General features: G+C 45.5%; 1 protein-coding gene across 1 annotated transcript in view; it reads right to left on the bottom strand.

The window, feature by feature from the left end:
• LOC138581032 (sulfotransferase 1 family member D1-like) overlaps positions 1–19,688 on the bottom strand; it is a 217,741-nt gene that overhangs the window by 99,805 nt on the left and 98,248 nt on the right. The window contains exons 3-5 of the mRNA XM_069652056.1: positions 14,909–15,034; positions 14,391–14,488; positions 12,998–13,124 (exon numbers count right to left, since the gene is read on the bottom strand). Of these exons, the coding sequence (XP_069508157.1) occupies positions 12,998–13,124; positions 14,391–14,488; positions 14,909–15,034 (351 nt within the window). The remainder of the gene's footprint in view (positions 1–12,997; positions 13,125–14,390; positions 14,489–14,908; positions 15,035–19,688) is intronic.

The following is a 19,688-nucleotide window of genomic DNA, read 5'->3' as shown; positions in this document are numbered from 1 at the left end:
TTGGCTCAGGCTTCGTGTGTGCCGCCTGTGTTCCAGTCTATCCGGTGTCACCCGTCCTGGTGCCGTGGGAGCTACCCTCTCGGGTCGGGGATGTCTGTGTCCTTTCCGGATTAGTCATCTTTTTTCCAGTTTCGGTTTCCAGATTTAGTCTGTGGTGTTGAAGAGCCAGGTTTTTAGTGATTTCCTGAATTTTAAGTGATCTTCAGTGTTTCTTATTTCTTTTGGAATGTTGTTCCAGATTTTTGTGGCTAAGTGGTAGAAGGAAGTGCCTCCAAGTTTTTTCTTAAGGTATGGTTTCAGTTCCAGGTGGATTTCGTTGCTTGATCGGAGGAGTCTCGTTGGTTTGTAGACTGCTATTTTCTTTTGTAGGAATTCTGCTCCTTGTCCGCTGATACTGCTTAATGCTCACTCGCCTCTGTCCATAACAGTATGCACCAGGGGGCAGGAGCATGGCATGGCTGGTTGGAATGCGCAGAGGCGCCTCCGGAGAACATGGCGAGAAGGCCATGGTCTGCAAGAAGGACACCCTGTCCCCAAACTGCAGTGTTCTCGGGAAAGGAGCTGGTTGCTACATCTGCACAAACAAGACTGTGTTTATTTATCGCTAACTCATCCCAACAGACGTGCTAACAGGATACAGTTATCGCCAAAGAATGTGCTTGTCTTTGGGCTGAGGCTAGCCTACTGAGATGAACTGTACAACAGGATGTACGCAGATACGGTGGCCAGACCACCGGCCTGCCGATACCGCAAGACAAGCTGTCACATAAAGCCACTTATCTCAGTGTCCTGGTAATTCTTTGTGGATATGAGCGGTGTGAGTGGTCAGGTGCCCAGACTGAGGCTTTCCAACCCTAACATATAGGGCCACAATACAAGTTTGGCAGTAGCCTTGCCGGTAAAACCGGCAGGCTGCCGCCAAACTTGAGAATTTTTCCGGCCCTTAGGAATGGGGAAATACAGGGCCATTACAACCCTGGCGGACGCACAGGCCATTACAACCCTGGCGGACCCTGTATTTCCCCATTGCCAGGGGCCAAGAAATATTCTTCCCATTCCCATTCGAGCCCCACAAATGTTGCCGGTGCATCCGACATTCTCTGCTCGCGGGTGCTGGTACACCCGCCAGGTGCGAACTGGTGGGTGAAAAGGCACCCGCGAGCAGAACTCGTAGTTTGCCCGTCCGGTAACTACGGTATCGGCAAGCTTACCAGTACCATAGTTACCGGACCGGCAAACTCGTAATGAGGCCCATAGTGTTTTGGACGAGAGGCCTAACTCACAAAGAGAAGCATCCCACACACAACAGACAAAGATCAGTGATTTGTTGTGTTGCTTCCTTCACCTGCTGGGCACTCACCAGGGCTCATCACAGAACCCTTCAAAGGGATCCCACTGCTAAGGATAGTAGCCTCAGAGGGCCAGAGTGTGTGGCACAGGGTTCATGGGATAACAGAACTATTACCAATCAGAGAACAAGTCTGGCCGAGCACCTAAGGTGTGGAGTCCAAGCCGATTCATAAAGGTGTGGGGTCTATGCGGGAAAGAGTAGGGTCGGAATAAGGGACCCAACATAGCGGTCATGTGTCGACGGAAGAGAGAAAGAAGAGAATAGAGAATTAGCTCAAATGAAATGACAAATAATATCTATGGAAGGATATTGACAAACGTCCTCTGAACACAGATTAGATTGTTTTACCTCCGCGCCCCCGGATCCTAACAAAGAGAAAACACACCCTATGATAACAGCTATTTGGATAGAAGATATATGGTCAAAAGCAGAGGCTGAGATATTGAAACAAGACAACAGATTTCTTATGCAGGCACGAGAGGAACAAGTACAACTGAAGTTAGCCACATGCACGCCTCACGTGCATGAAAATGTCAGCAACAGTGGTAGAGAAGAATGAGGAGTGCAAGGAACTAAAGGAACAGATAGGAGAGCTGGAAGACGATGCACGCCTTTTACAAAATGCCTTTTATCAGTTCCGAGCTGAACACCCCACCCATGCTACGGCACGTATGCGCCCTCTGTCCTCAGGGCAATAGGACGAATGCCTGTACATCATTCATAATGGTACAACGTCCTTGCATCGTGGGACTTTTTTCGCAGGGTTTTTTAACTGTGAATATTTTAACGGAAAAAAAACATCTAATTTTTTGGGGGGTTCGAAAATTATATATATGGGATGTGGGTGTTTGGGAATAGATAAAATGTAAGGGAATGGGGGGTTTGGGAGGGAAGGGAACCCCCCCAAAATAATGTAAAACAAATTTGATGGGTTTTTTCGTGAATAAATGTGCGGTATAAAAACCTGCGAAAAAACATCCTGCGATGAAATAACATGGAACCTTCATAACATGGCCCCACTCTATAGAGGAGCTCGTGCTTCCCTGATCCGCAAATAACACTTCAGCTGAATCATTTGAAGGGGTTGCCCCTAACAAATGCACCAACGAAAATGTAAGTTGTGATAGAAAAAAAAGGCATAAGAGATCTATGAACAAATGATGCTCAAGAAAATATGAATGGGTATGATAATATCAGTACAACGTCCTTTCATTGCCAGTCTTTTTTTTAATCAGTTTTTTTACGAATATTTTTTAACGAAAAAAACTCTTCAAAAAATATAGGTGAGTGGGAAAGTGTATATTAGGGGTGGGGTTAGGGAATAGTGGAAAAACATTAAGGCATGGGGTACTTGGGGGGACCCGCCCCCAAAAAATTTCAAAAAATCAATTTCGATTAGTTTTTCATTAAAAAATATTTGTTAAAAAACCCATCAAAATAACGACTGTCGATGAAATGACATAGAACCATAATATCTGCAATTTCCTGGAGCGCAGCTGAATGGCACATGAATGAATTGCTTCTTTGCCTGTGTTGGCTTCCTGATTGTTACACAATACTGCTTAATGCTAACTCGCCTCTGTCCATTACAGAATGTACCAGGGGGCAGGAGCATGGCAGGCCTGGTTGGAATGCGAAGAGGCGCCTCCGAGAGCATGGCGAGAAGCACATGGTCACCGAGAAGTACACCCTGTGCCTAAACTGCAGTGTTCCTGGGAAAGGAGCTGGTTGCTACATTGGCACAAACAAGTCTTGTCGTGGACTCCTCCCAGCAACTCTAACTCCCTTGAACCTTGAACCCAGATTTCCGTGTCTTCCCACGCACCTTGTCTGCCTAGTGAAACGGAAAGGCTATGCACCTAGCTGGGCCTTCAGATCTCCCCAGGCAAATGAGTCCATGAGGAAAAGAGCCCGAAAGCAAAGGGACCTGAGTTGGTCTGCCCGAGTCTCACCCACAATGCAGTCTCCCGATCCCACCTCCGTACCAGGCCCCCTCTTTCCTGCTCCTCCTGACAGACCTTGTGTGCCCTGGAGCTTCATCTAATGTTTTTAATACTCCATCCACACAATGAAAGAGGTTAAAAAGTTATCACACCAAAATTGATCTGTGTGTTGTGAACCAACATCTATCTCTATCCTTGACTGTCAAATGTTGGTCTGACCACAGGTCAAGGCATCAAGACAAGCCCAGAAGGGATAGAAACAGCAAACCCAAAGAACGTTCCATCAATGTTACAGCAGTGGAAGGCTTTCTCAAGTCGTCAGTCTCAAACTCCTGCCATTGCAAAGGAATGCGTGAATGTGGCAAGAGTGGGCATTTTGAATCCATGTGCAAAGAGAAACATAACAAAGTTCCTAGCAACCCTCGACAGCAACAACGAAAAAGGACTTGCTGATGGCAACATGGCTTTACTTGTACTATGTATTCAGATGGTGACCCTGAAAACCACACCTAGACACTAGAGTTGATGGAGGTCATGACATGCTTCAATCAACACCGGCTTGCATTTATAAAAAACACCTAAACATTTTACCTATGAGACATGTCTAACCTCTAACTCCTAACCACCCTCTAATGTACCCTGGCATGCGTTTTTTGTAAAGGGATCTGCTGCATCAGCCCATCCTTCTTTAGTGTGGTCACAGCGCGACCCATTTGGTGGGACTGACCAAGCAAACACCTGCCCTGCACCTGGCATCACCCATAGAAGCGCAAGGCCAGAGGATGGCATCCCACCCTCAGGCAGGCTCAAGCAGTCTGCCGCTTTCCTCACTTACCCCATGCCAGGGTGTACAACCTCTCTAGCCCCTCTGCATATGCTATTAATATACACCTGCTTCCCTCCATTTCAGAAGATCTCATTTGGGCTGTTAGTTGAGCTTCTAGATGTGGAGTCCAACTCCAGGCCTCGAGCCAAGGGCCAGGAACCATGCCGGATTTTCAGGATATCCCTCATTAATATTCATGAGATAAATTTGCATAGAATCATTCTAAATCCATGCACAATGTTTCTCATGAATATTAATGAGGGATAGCCTGAAAACCCATCAGGAGTCCGGCCCTCAAGTCCTGGAGTTGGACAACAATAGAATGAGCATTAGTTTTTGGGGTAATCCATTTCGGAAGCCGACATTTAATGCAAGGCAGCACTCGTAGAAGCCATCAGCCAAACACCGGTTCCCAGGAATAAAGCTCAGCTCGAATCATGTGTGGGCCTCACAGAGTACTAGGCTACATATGTAGAAAATGTTTGAGCAAACGCTCAGCAGCTATGGGCTTTCCTCAAGAAGATGCTATCAAGTCTGGCATCATGAATGCACCCGGCCTGGAAACTTTCTAGCAGAGCGGGCTCACCATGGTGAAGGTGGTTGCTGGCACTTATGCCCTTGGGACCACCCTAATGCAACAAGGTCAGGCCTCCAAATCATGGTTGCATTTGCCTTATGCCCTTGGGGCTACCATAATGCAACAAGGTCAGGCCTCTGAATTATGGTTGCATTTGCCTTATGCCCTTGGGGCTACCCTAATGCAACAAGGTCAGGCCTCTGAATTATGGTTGCATTTGCCTTATGCCCTTGGGGCTACCCTAATGCAACAAGGTCAGGCCTCCGAATCATGGTTGCATTTGCCTTATGCCCTTGGGGCTACCATAATGCAACAAGGTCAGGCCTCCGAATCATGGTTGCATTTGCCTCAAGGTCCTTTACCAACGCTGAAAAGAACTACTCAGTGATTGAATGATGTTTCAAGACGTACAACTGAGGCAGAAACGTCGGCCTCCGCACTGACCATAAATCTTGAGCGCCCATCCTTACACCGGTAGATAAGAAAAGTGGCTTCACGCTTAGTCACTAAGATATTGATTACGTCCCAGGATGGTGAAATAAGCAAGTAGATTGTCTTTTTAGGTGCCCCCTCTCCCACATACACACTCATAGTGTACCCCCTTCGCCTCGCATATGCCTGATTAATCTTTATTGCGCGCTGAATGCAGAGGCCAGCATCTAAGCGTAGGACCGGGATTCGAACATGTGTTGGTCTGCGTTGTTTTTGCTTACAAGACAAACCTGTTGCTCCTGAGCACTACACACAAACGCACACACATGAACACATACACGCACACACACACGCGCGTGCCCCAATTAGCGACAACTTCATGAACCATTGACCAGGTGCCACGGTTCCCAGCTACAAGCCGGAGTAAAGATAACAACCAGGGGCTGCACACATCTCCATTTCAGGCAATGAGTGAACTCTGGAGACACTATGGCCCTCATTATGGGTCCGGCTGAAACCGTGCCTGTTGTTTCCGGACCGGCAAACTTGTAATGAGGGCCCATGACTGATGAAGACAGACTCATCTATAGCACTGCCTCAGGTGAGGAGTGATGCCCCTGCACTCACTTGCATAGCTCACCCATACAAGAATGTAATGCCTTATAAGTGTGCCAGGTGCAGAGTGCGTGCCTTGACACATTCCGCGCCACACTGCGCCATTTAGCATTCACATGACCCCTTGTGGACAAAGAAGGTGGGTTCCGTGTGCCACTTAATTAAGTGTGTTTCTCCATAAAGTTGAAGATAAACATTTTAAGGGAACCGAGCATCATCCTTCAAAGGATCCTGAAGTCTGCTCACAAGAGTGTTACACATGCAAAACAGCACTCGAAACACTGGTATTGGAAGTAGCAAGTGCCCTTATGAAGTCCAAACCCCAGCCAGTGGAAGGACAATAACAACCCCCTCCCACCCCCCCACAACATGCAACCCCATCAGTCAAGCTACTGATGTGGTTGTCTGACGGCACACATTGGTAAATGCCTCACAAAAGGGCAAACGTGCAATCAGTGTGGCACGGAGCTTCAGGCCGCACATTGGTCCTAGTGCATTGTTGCTGCTTTTAGCATTTCCACTTTTGTAATGGAGTGATGTTGCGTATGCTTGATCTTGTGTGTATGGTTGCGTTTTGACAGGTGAAAGGCATGCATGATTGTGATGAATACTGGCGCTTACGCACTTATGCACTCTTTCTTGTTTCATGAAATTGCGTTTATGTAAATGTATGATTGGTGACAATTAAATTAAAATATAGATTTTTGGAATTTTTTTAGACTACAGCGTTCTTGACTGTGGACTCTGGTGAGTGACAGGACTTCCGTAGGTTGTCCGCCCACAGTTATTGTGTTTAAACTTGGTGATGCCCACCTACCCTCACGGGATACCAGTGCTCTGCTTACGGTCCGTGTTCCTGACCCCTGGTCCGTGTTCCTGACCCTAGATATCAGTGAGTCATATAGACGATATAATGCATGACTGGCAAGAGGCGATAGTGTTCTCTAAACTGAACCTCAACGTGGGGTATCATCAGGTGGTGCTGCACCCCACATCTGGGTACAATGATTGTGGTTGTAGACCCTCCTGAGTGGGCACCTTCCCAAAGACCAGGTTATTTGGCTGTGTTTGTTCTTGGCGGACGAGCTCCCAGACCTTTTTGTGCATTTTTAGGAACTTTGGGTTTCACCCTTAGTTATGCAGGGTAATCCAGACGTGGACCCCTTGCCCACTGTGCTCAGAGAGGCACAGCTCCACCTCACTGATCAGCCGCTACTAGACCGAAACACGTGTCTGGGGTTGCTGTTGCTACTCTTGTTCAGAGATTTGCCTAGCATTTTGGTGCTGGACTGCCCTTGTGGGTGGGATGCAAATGGATAGTTCTCCTCTGTGAAAGGTACAGTGAGCTAACACGTGGTTGTAGACCCTCCCGAGTGGGTACCTTCCCATAGAACAGGTTATTTGGTTATGTTCATTCTCGGTAGAGGGGCTCCCAGACATTTTTGTGCATTTTTAGGAACATTGGGTTTCACCCTAAGTTACCATGGGTTATCCAGATGTGGACCCCTTGCCCACTGTGCTTAGAGAGGCACAGCTTCACCTCACCGATGAGGCCTGACTAGGCCGAAACACGTGTTTGGGGTTGCTGTTGGTACTCTTGTTCAGAGGAGAATTGCCATAGCATTTCGGTGCTGGACTGCCCTTGTGGGCGGGACAAAGACTGATATGCAAATTATTATTTCTCCTCTGTGAAAGGTACAGCGAGCTAAAACGTGGTTGTAGACCATCCCGAGTGGGCAGCTTCCCATAGAACAGGTTATTTGGCCATGTGCGTTCTCAGTAGAGGGGCCCCCAGGCCTTTTTGTGCATTTTTAGGTACATACAGGACCTTATCAACAGACGTTTTATGTAATGCTTTTCTCTATCGGTTGAATTGGAATCATCGCTCACAGATATCGACAGTGGGTTTGCTTGAATCTAGCTTTGATTTTGGCCAACCACAGGCTTCCCAAGCCGCTGCTTATCATTTCATCACAAGGTGACATCTTGCCAGTCAACATGGGTGGAAGCACCAGCACGTTCATGTGCTGACCCTGGCAAGAGGTGTGCTGAAAGTGGGTGAGGAGTGTGACGTAGGCATCCGTTTCTGAATATAGGCGTTCGGATGCCGGTTGTGTTCTGCAGCAGTAGTGGCTGCGGAGTCGCATGCTTTCCGGGTGTACTGTGATGGACTGGAAAACAGGGTTCGAACCTGGTGTGAGCCTGAACAACTGGACAACGGGCTCATCAACTAGCTGATCCGTAATCGACTGGGTCCCAGGATTCGATCTGCCCCACCAATGTTATGTTCACCACTTTAATGAATCAGTACATTTTACACTTGTGGCATGCATTTATTTATTTATTTGTTGCGCTTTTATATGGCACCAACAGTGAGTTCAGTCTCTCCGTACAGCCTCATATTGAGTAGTCAGTTAGGATTTTCATTTTGATTGACTGCTTTTTTTCATGTGTTTTTATATCCTCCGATGTTTTTGGGTGCAGGAATCAAGGCCCAGAAATAAGCGCCTGGACATGTGTCCTGTGTTCAGTGCTTTTGCAGTAAGTGCATATTGAATGCATGGGCATCCTTGTCAGCAGGGGTGTTGCTAGGTCTGGTAAAGATCAGGGGCTAAGCTAATGTCGGGACTGGGGGGATTTGGGGCTAGCTATATAGCCTTTTGGTTGTATTCCCTGAGCTTCTTTCCGGGGCTACAACCAAAAGCCCCCTCAGCTCGCCCTAGCAACGCCTCTGCAAACCGAAAAAAAGACTGTTTTTTTATTTTTTTATTTTATTTAAAATGATACAGTTTATATATAAACTTTTCATTTGCATTTTCATATACATTTCATTAGTTTACAACGTTTAAGAAAGGTGCAGACAACAAGACAAAAACAAGAAGAACACTTCAGTTTAGATTATATTCTAAAATGTCAATCAAGAATTGAACAATTGTGAAGATTAGTTTTTTGTTTTTGCCTTCAAGCAGCTTAAGCCATCTGTTATCTCCTTCCTCTTGTTGCTGGGCGATGTTAAATGCTCCCCCGTGAAGGGCTCTCTTGGCAGATAATTTGGGACATACCATGACTAGATGTTTAAGGGATTCTATGGCATCTATGTCCTTGCAGTATCGGCAGAACACATCAAGAACAGGTGCTGGAACAACGTTCTGCACAGAGGCCTGTAGTAACACAAATGTCTGAGGTTTGGAGTTCCTGGGCTGCCAGTGCGTTTTCCATACACAATCCAAAGCGCCCACGCTGGCCTCCTCGGAAATCTAAACATGAGTGAGAACGTTCCCATGTGCACAGTAACAGAAGCTGAACACCTCGGGCACCTATCCAAATCACTCCAGCGACTACACTCACAAGGATTGATAAATGCCAATTTCTGCCGACATAAAAGGATTTTTGGGGATACTTGTACCAATCCATAGGCCTATAAGCAGAACCCCTAAAGGTGAAAGATGTATCCCATGGCGCCCCCAAACCCCTCAGAAGTAAAACGTGTCCAGGGAATGGTCACATGCGGGGGCCATTTAGCAACCTCACTAAGAAGGGTTCCCCAAGCAGAAGAGAGCCCTTGTGTCGAAAGTGTTTCAGAACCTTGAACCCAGTGCTGTTTTTGATCCAGCCCATCCAACAGAGAAACTGGTTGATGCCAGCCCATAATTTATTATGGGCAGGTTTGACAGAGACAGTGCAGAGATAATGAGAGATAAAGCTTTTAGCACTCCGTGATAATGGTTTTTGCCAAGACATTTCCACAATTGGGTACACCAGTACCCTGAATTGCACTCAATAACCAGTGAAAAGAAAAAGACCCATGGCACAAAGTCTCCAGGTGACAGTCTTTTAATCTGCAAATCCCCAAAACGGTGCTGCAACAATGCGGTTTGCAACTATATATTTGCTTGATCCCATACAGAGAACCCAGTGCAAATACCCATTCTTTTAAACAAAACTCTATGACCCCCAAGTCACATTTACATACTAAGTCCTACTTCCATTTTAACTGACACAATTGAATTCATCAAGGTGTCGGCCATCTCGGCACGTCTTTGTTTTTATAGTAACAAAACAGTATTGTACGTTAAAAATGCACTGTGCTTGTTTGTAAGAAACTCATTAATCAAACATTTCTTTTGTTTCAACCTCAACAAACAAAGCAGGGTTTATGTATCAATTTACAAAATGTAGGCTAGTGTTAGAATATCCAACATATAAAGGAAACTGCCAATGCCAAAGAATAATAATCAATAATGCACAGATATTTTAAAGTGAATGAAGCTTCATCTTTTACGGGGTATACGAATCGCATAGATCTAGTTAGACATACTTACAGAATGAAACGGCTAAGTTGTATGAGCTGTCCAATACAAGTTGTTGTGCAACAATTTGCATCAATTAGTACATGACTGAACATTACGTATGGACAACCAAAATAAAGTGCTTAGTGCAAAATTAGGGGAAAAATATATACAGTTTCCTATTTGTTGGAACATTAACAATGACTGTAAACAGGATCCAATGTTTATTTATTTATTTTGCAATTTATATAGCGCACCAAACCCGAGGGCATCTAGGCACTGTTTTTGACAGTGAGTAATGGGTAATGTTGTCGGTTCCATGCCAGCGTATGAGGTTACAGAGGTACGCAGATCATGAAGGTTACATGGTTACACATATCCCAAAGTATACAAAGATACGCAAATCGTGAAGGTGACATGAAGACATCAGTGGCAATAAGTACATTGGTTGTGTAGTTACTTGAGCTTACTAAGTTACAGGGCTTCGTGTAAGGGTCAGCAAATACAGTGGTTCTTTAGTTACTTGGGTAAGGGGGGATTCAGTGGGGCGTGGGTTAGTTGGGGGCAGATTTGTGCACTTATTTTTGTAGCTCCTGTGTGAATAGCCACGTCTTAAGGTGTTTTCGGAAGGTCCAGTAAGAAGTTTCCGACCTTAGATCTGCATTCTCGATTTAAAGTGCAAAGTGCTTATGCTATCCTACATTAAACTAGATTCACTTATCCTTTAAAGTGCATAGTGCCCATAATATCCTGCATTGAACTGATGTTAAAACATTATGAACTATTAAGCATCCAAGATACTCAAATAATTATTACCCATCTCTGTAATATTCCTATGGAACCAAATGTAAATAATGCGCTGCATAAAACCATGGTCCTATGCGGAGCATTATTTACATTTTATGTGTGTCTCTTGGATGCTTAATACTTCATAATGTTTTAACACCGGTTCAGTGCAGGATATCATCAGCACGAGTGTTGTTTTCCGAATGTGCCAATCTGTTCTAAATGGCACAGAAACCCTAAAAATAAAGTTTTGATATTTGAGCCGATATAAAATTCTTTTGTGACACAAAAAAGGAGGTCAACACCTACCCCACAAAAATGTGAGTACACTGATCATGAAATTGAGGTTATGAAATTTGCCAAGTAAAATATGTTGTCCTGACATTCAATCCCGTAAAAAATCAAAAATGTCATAATTGAAACACAGATTTATACATTATTTTTTAATCTTGTGTTTGAAAAGACAGTTGCATTCAAGAAACAAATGGGGTGGGGGTCTCAAAAGAAAGTATCTGTAGACAGTAAATCCAAAGAACATACTTCAAGCATTGTCACAGAAAACAAAGTCCTCTACGTTCAGAGATTAATATCCAAATGGAACCATAGACGCAACAAAAATTCATTAAGCGACCCTAGATTGAAATCCTTAAAAGAAATCAGCCTTAAATTGTTATTATTGTTAAATCCATAATCTGACAAATTACAAAAAAGTGTACAGTTCCTCATGGATGTTATGTCCCAGAGGTTGAGTCTTGAGATCTAATATGCTCTGAGTCTCAGGCTGTCTGAGAAGTAGCTCCCTGTTTCCAGCTCTTGGTGATTTTTCAATCGAATGAAGATCAAAAAATTCCAAGCCTAGCAAGTTTCCTCCATGTGATTTTTTAAGGTGTTTGGTCATGGTCCATGTGTGGTCATTCAGTGAAAAAACCTTTGTAAAGAGAGAAAGTTAAGGTGATCAGATTTAACACAACAAAACCCTTGGTCAGTGGCACAAAGACCCACCAAATCCCCCATTCGGTGCTAAAGGTGGCGGGGGCTGCGAGAGCGTCCCCCACACCCTTGTACACTATATTGTGAGCAGGGGTTGTGGGGGAGTCTCCCACAGCCAATCCCAAAAAGTAAAAAAATTAATTAAAAAAGGAAAGGACCCCGCGGCGCCGGTTCCCGATCACAGAAGTGAAAGGGAACAGGCACCGCAGGGACACTGCGAGTCGGCGGCACACAGCGAAGTGTGCTACGACAAGGTAAGTGGGGGGTGAGGGGTGGGGGTGTGGGTGTGGTTGGGGGCGGGGGCCAAGTCGGAAATGTCCAGGGGAGAAAAGACAGACGGTTATTTTCTGAAAAATAATAATAATTCCGTCACAGGCTTCTAACCCTGATCCCATCAGATGCTTTTTCCCTCTCTTGCCCTCTTCCATTTACCCCTTCCACTCTTTTGTTCGCATGCTGCATTTTTTTTCCGAGCGCGTCTTCCGATGTAGTTGCAGGAATCTCACAAGATTCCCTGGTATTCCCTCGATTATACAAAAACATTCAAACTGAAACTGGCTCCCAAGATATTGGTGAATTGCAGGCTTAGAGGGAGATGTAAGTGATGGTGTTGAGAGTATTTTTGATGCAGGAGTTACAGGGACTAGAGTTGTAGCGCTGGTGGAGGGAACCCTAGAGGGAGTATGCAGGCCCTCTGACTGCAGCGCACGAGGAGTTCTGGCAATGGGGAGAGCTGCAGGGGTTGTTGTAGGAACTGTGGCCGGATCTATGTGATTTTTGTGACCACTATTATTACGAAGGCCCGAAAATGCCGACTTTTTATTTTTTATTTTAACCCCCCGCAACTCCCATATTACCATTATATTACATACCCCCCAACATATGTATATGGTGCAAGGGGGGGTTTAAAGGGGGGGTCTAAAGAAAAGTCTGCATTTTTGACCATCGTAATTGTGAGGGTGACATTTTGACCCATTACCCTGTGGCCTGTTTTACGAGGTGCTGTAAGATGTTCTGTAGAGCCTCACATTTGGGAAGGAGTAGAGAACTATGAATAAGGTGTGGTTGCTAGGGAATAGTTCCCCGCACTAGTCTCACTTGCACCATTCCCTCCTGCAGCCGCCTCATGTGCACCAGTCTCACCCGCAATATCCTTGCTTGTGCCAACCTGACCATCACCAGCCTCACCTGCACCGCTCATGAACTTTTTCAGAAACTCTGCCCATGTTCCTGGATTTGGGTGCACTCGTGCCATCTGGTTAAAATAGTAGTAGGAAACAGCCACGTCCTTGGCATTGCGGGCCAAGTACATCATCTGCAGGGGTAAAAGGAGATCAGGCATTAGGACTTGAGAGGCCAAATCTTTAAATCCTCTGATGGTTAACAGACCCCTTTGGACAGTATCAAATTGTGGGGTAGATCCTGTCGCACACAGCTTTGAAATGGATTACTACTTTTGCATGATTAGTTTTGTTGGTCTGATCTGAAAAATACAAGGATCTCCCCAAGTTTCGAAATTGAGATTAAAAAAGAAATACATCCCTTCAATGACATCTTTTGCTGATTGAGGACTATACAGCTAATTAGGTGTTCTGTCCCTAGAGGGCTTGGCTCAGGGACTTCCTGGAAACATCAGCTCTTTTTGAAATGCTAGACCCATCTACTATCACTGCAAAGGAGAGATAGAGATAGAAATGAAGTGCTAGACCCGTCTACTATCACTTTAAAGGAGAGATAGAGATAGAAATAAGACACCCCTTCCATCCGAGGAAACACGTGGGCCTCTCTACTGATTGAGCTCATCAGTGGTCGATCATCTTCAAATCCAGGAACATCTAAAACTGGAGGCTGGCAATCGACCAGCTTTCAGAAATATGATCCAAAGGAATCCTCGAACCAGGAACCATCAGAGTGTTCAGATGACAGTTCTCGGAAAGACCATTTTTCTGTACTATGCTGGAGGTGGGCACCAGTAATTCTTTAAATTCCTCAATGCATACATACGCTATTTTTATTCATAGCAATCTACTCCTGCCTGTCTAGTTTGTTCACAGTGGTTTCCGTGTGTGATGTTACTGTTCTTGAAGGCATGAGACAATGTCTCGGGAGGATAGCCCAGGGGAAACGTGCTCGCCTTGGAAGTAAGACGATGCAGAGCAACACAGGTTCGATCCCCGGGTCTGCGCTTAGAAGCCTCTTGCTATTACACGCATTATAAATAACCAATTAAATAAAATAAAATAATAGGTTGTTAGGTTGCCTCATTTGGGGAATACCCAGTAGCTGAAAGAGGCGGGCTTGTGCATCTGATCCCACTGATCAACCGATTCCTTCCATACCGACCCTTACCTCGCTTCTATGCCTGTTGCTGGAGTTGCTTCAAGGACATACGCTTGTTCTACTGTTACCTGTTGGTGCTCCTCCCTCAGAGCACCATGATACCAGACAGGACTCCTCCTCCTGCTGTCCTACGTTTCAGCATTGCCAACATTCAAACTCCGGGCAGGGGACACCCTTCAATTAATCTTCCTGTTGTGAGAACTGTGCCACCCTCACATATTCCTGATCAACATTCGGTTACCTTACAGCCTTTTTCCCAGAATGTTTTAGGGAGAAGTTCAACGGGGAGATGTGTCTTCACCACTCGGGGAGATGGCATAAACTCCAGCTGATCCACTCCTGAAAAAAATGCCAGTGGAACAGGAATTGAGATCTGACTCTTGGGAAGAATTGTGGACAGAGAGTTCTCTAGAGGGGTACAGAATCTACTTGCCACAGCTAGAACTCAGGACAACCCTCTCATAACATTCCATACAAATGCCCCAAGAGGAGCAACCTCATGCTATTACCTAGAGCTCACAAGACACCAGAACCCATCCTTCCTGCACATTGCTCACAGGCCACACCCCCACACTGTTCACTGCCAACTCACTAGGCGTGGTGCTAATATACAAGCAGTAGTTTAGTTGCCATGGGACACCACCATCACCCATCTCTATAGGTTATGTTGAATCTGTGCTGGCACCCCCTACACTGTCATCTATCAAGGCCCTCTCCACCCTTGTGACTTGAAGGATCAACTTGAACCTGCTGTGTTACCTGTTGGCAGTCCCACTGATGCAAACTCCAGGAATGGCACCCGGTTGGTGATGACATTTTGACTGCATGCCTCGTCCGACCCGTAATTATAGAGCATGTCCGTGACCTCACAGAGCCACGTGGTGCCTGTAGCAAAGAGAAAGGCCTACAAATGACTGGATGACATTGTCAGCAGGAATGCAGCATATTGTAAAGATGGGTCCTGGCCAATGATGACTCTGACATCCTGGGATATACCAGTGACTCCTTTAATAAGTTCCTTGTACATTACATCAGGTACATAAGGTCAGGTACACATACATTAAGGGCAACATGCAGGGGAAACTTAGTCACTATACATATCTCAACATGCCTTTGCCATGCTCTTACTCTCGTTTGGTACTTCCAAGGGCAAAAAGTGACTGTGGTTCATGTGTCAAATGATTACATTATTTGGGTTTCAATAGCATAGTTTGAGCACAGACCTAGAATGTACATGAATAGCCATTGACTAAAAGTCAGCGCAACAAGGATCGAATAGGTACCTGTAGTGAGAGGAGGAAGAAGTCGAAAAGAGAACAAAGAAGGTGTGAAGGAGAGATCAGAAGAGTGAAGGGACTTGGAGAAAGTGGAATTGGGCAGAGAGGTCCCATCCGAGTTACCAACAGTGGTTTAGCCAAGTGGGCCAACTAGGGGAGTTAACAGTATGAGAGAGAGAAAGCCAAGTCAGTAGAGCCAAACCTGCGGAGCAGAAAAAGGAGCAGAGCTACGGAAGTCAAGAGCTCTGTGGGCCTGGGCCCGGAGGTTGAAAGGAGAAATATCCGAGCAGAAGTACGAGGAGACTTAGTCTAGCCAGAAGCACTGTTCTGAATTCTGGTGGAGCCAGTAGATCCACCCAGGAACTCACATGCACGCTGGGGGAAACACTAGGGGAAGTGTTCTCAACATGCTGATCCAGGAACACTCATTAACCCTGGCACCATACTGCCCCTGGCTAACGGGCCTACTTAGACTACGATTGGAAACCTGAGTCAGGCAAAGATGTGAAAGAGATCAACTGTCGCTGGCAGGTTAAGTGATCATCACCCAGGAGGACCATCATATCTTAACAACCAGCAGGAGGGATTCCTGGAACTTTTCATCTTGGAGAACTGTGAGTGACTGCTTGATACTTGTGGTAAGAATGGCTCATCCTAACTAAGAAATGCCACAAGTAGAACTTCGAACTCAGGACCATGGTCCTATGAAGAAGTGTGTGTGTGTGTGTGTGTGCGTGTGCGTGTGCGTGTGTGCGTGTGTGCGTGCGTGCGTGCGTGTCATGGAGTCAGACTAAAAGAAAAGAATAACCTTTTTGTTCCTGTTGCTAAGATGCTCTTCTTTAGTCAAAATAAAAATAGTCCCCAGTTCAAAACCTATTAACTACCTGGCCCTACCACTGCTGTCCTAGTGGCAAGGTAAACTATACATAGAAGCCATACCAGAGTATGGTGGTCAGCATCTCTTATAGTTATCCAAACTGCATCTATGTGATAGCACAAGTGTCAGCCCTGTGAGCCCAACTCAGCTGTGAAAGGATTATGAGTATTGTTCCTAGACAGGCTGGACCTTTCAAATGCTGGCAGTAATGTAGCCGTGGGGGATTGCCTTGTTCCTTTTGTGAGGCAGGTAAGCCCTCTCCAGAGAGACATCCACTCCACAGGGAGCTGGTCGGGGAGCAGGAATCAAAGGACACACCCATTCTCAAAGGTCATTAGATATATAGCACCCTGGTGTGTGTGCCTCACACCAGGGTGCTGTATGTCTAAAGGCCTTTGCTTCTATTGAGACGGAAAGGAAAGGGGTTCGTGTAGACAGGGACAGCTCGTTACAGCTTGAAGAAGGTGCCATAATTTTGTTTCTCTCTGCCTCTCTCTTTCCATTCTGTCCCCTTCACTTCCTGTAACATAAATCATGTTGGGTGTGATGCTAGGAGGCAAAGTCCACTTGTTTCAAGACCAGGGATTGGACCTCTAAAGTAGGCAGGCTACCTTTAGTCCAATCGCCTGGAGGCTTTTGGCTTTAAAAGAAGGGGTCCCCCACCACTTCTTTGAATTATCTTTTCGACTTCAACCATTGAAGATTTTGTTGGTCCCTGTTTGAGGACAGCAGTTCTTTCGAAAGTCTCCCATTTGTGAGGAGAAGACAGGTGATCCAAAGCAGAGGCAGGCTCTGACCCCTAATTATCACCAGGGACCAAGGGGGGTGAACCTGCTACTGGAATAAGACCAGCCTCTCTGCCAGCCACAGCGGTACCCAGGTCCTCAATGTGGTAAAAGACTCCTACAGTTGTGATCCAGCCTCCCCTCTGTTTGTGAGACCGACAAGAAGGACCCATCTTGTTCCTGAGTCTCTGGAGGGGGACTCACAGCAACCTAAGGAGTGACCTGCTGCTGGAGCAAGACCCGCCTTTGTGCCAGTCACAGCGGTACCCAGGACATCACCATGTTGATGGGCCCCTGCAGTTGTGTGACACATTCGAACCACCAGGACCCTCCAATGCTGGCTTTTGCACTCTCCTGTTCTTCGAATCGCTCGAACAGCGTCAGGAAGTCTGTTTCGCACTAACAAACCACCAAGAACCACAAAAAGGTAAATGTTATCGTTAAGTGCTCCTTGGTCCTTTTTTGGGTCCTAGAGACTCGTTTGGTCACTTTTATACCTTTTGCACCCGAGAAGATATTCCTTTAAAGAACATTGTGTTTAATACTTGCCTTTCACCCCTGATGCATTACTCAGAGTGCTGCAACTTGCTATCTTTGCTTATTCTCTGTTCCTTTCTCAAGGATGGGTTTTGTGTAGTGTTTTTCTAGGTCGTTATTTTTGGTGTGTTTAATTAAAGTATATTTATTTCTTATAGAACCTTGATTGAACTTTCCTTTATTTTGGACTGTTCTACTTCGCTGTTTGAGTCACTACTGAACAACATTCACACCACTCTTGAGAGTATAGCCTTCCCTCTGCCCACGTTACCACAAAAGGTGAAGGAGTTATATCTCTTAAGTGTCCCTGTTTACCTTTATGATTGGGTTGGCTCTTGGTTTGTAGACGTGTGAGGGTTGAGTGGGCGCTTTAGCCTCTACTCATTCTTGTAATCCTGCAGGGCAGAAGTCGCCTCGTCACAACGGGACAGGGGAATGTCATAGTTGTGTTAAGTACACAAAAGGTGCAATTTCAAACCCTCATTTTCGAGATTTATTTTTCTAACTTTAGTGAGCCAAACTTGAAACTTTTTCAATCTAAAGATCTATAATCAAATACGCACTGGAGGTTATGGTAGTGGTGGACTCAAGTGCGTGAAGCCCACTGTCTGGCTCACTGTGGTTTCACAAAAGTCCAGCAAAGATCTCCTGCCTTCTGGCACTAGTTGAGAAAGAAGAGTCAACTGAGATGTAGGGAAACGAAGGAGGTGGGAAATGGCCATCTCTGATGCGTCTGTGTGAGAGCACATAGGCCCTCTCCTCCCTGGATTGGAGAGTTTGAATTGGAGGAATGGAGGTGGGAAGAGGCTTTCACTCTGCGGAGGGGTAACAGGGGTACAAGAAGAAACAAGCATTGGCAAAGCCAACAGTTTGTCTTTTGTGTAGGCATGGGAAGGCCCTGCGGTATTGGTACTATCTAACCCTATAGCAACAACATCTGGAAAATTGGGTGGGTACTTGAGCATATGGTAGCTGTGCATGACAAATGCCTATAAACAAGCCACAACAGTTGGCTTTGCCAATGCTTGTTGTTAGATTTCAGCTGTAAGGATACACATACTGCTTATAAATCAAGTGGCTGAAGACACTCTTGGTTAAGACATATATATCACACTAATGTCATATTTATAGATGCAATAAAGCCATTACCTCTCAGAAGACTGCTTTGAAATAACACTGACCATCTATGTTATGGGGGTTGAAAAAGCAAGAGAAGAAACCCTTCCAGCTGCAATTCATAGTAAAATAAGACATTTTAACAGAAAAAGCCACTCGTGCACCGCGCCGCTTAGAAGCCATCACTGGAGTTTCATCTGCACATTGAAGCCACACAGCAAGCATGCTGGCACATTCTTCCTGAGGTTGCTGGCAGAATTTCTCAGCATGCACGTGCCGCTGCTAAACATTACGGCCCAGTTCCCATGAGTATTCTCCTGCATGTGCATCCATCCGGAAGTGTGCTTCAAGGCACGCATTCATTGGCACCGAAGGCAAAATGTAAATAAACAATGGTGTCTATTGAAACTAAAGGGGCCATTTTGCAGAATGCTGAATGAAGATGAAAACGTTGCTGGCTGGTGGGCTCTTCCCAACAGGAATGCCATCCCCTGAAAAGCACTGCTTTACATTCTAGTAATACCAACAGCAGAGAACCCGCTTCTGCTAAAGTGTATGCATCTTTATATTTTATATAGGCTTATAATCCGTGCTCGAAGTGAGTGGGAACGGTCAGGAACGGTGTTCCACTACTTGTTTTTGCAACCATTTTCACCATTCCGAAACTGTTCTTTGTAAAGGTAAAGCACACTTCTTCACTTTAAAACCGGATATCAGTTACAGCTAAAGTGAAATATGTTTCAACTCACTTGGATGTCAACAAGCATGGCAACAAGCACTAACAAATGTGTTGCACGTTGCCCCCTTCCTTCCTACTCTGTCGGCTGCTGCAGTCACAGTTCCACTACTTTCACGGTACACTTCTACCACTGCTTATATTTCTATAACACCATGCCAGGACTGAAGATGCTTGTTTTTAACAAAACGTCAGCTGCAAGGGCGCACAC

The sequence above is a fragment of the Ambystoma mexicanum genome, chromosome 3p (assembly GCF_040938575.1).
Source record: "Ambystoma mexicanum isolate Mex_15411 chromosome 3p, UKY_AmexF1_1, whole genome shotgun sequence".
NCBI classification, from domain to species: Eukaryota; Metazoa; Chordata; class Amphibia; order Caudata; family Ambystomatidae; genus Ambystoma; species Ambystoma mexicanum.
The sequence above is the reverse complement of the archived record's forward strand: the minus strand, read 5'-3'. Positions and strand labels throughout refer to the sequence as shown.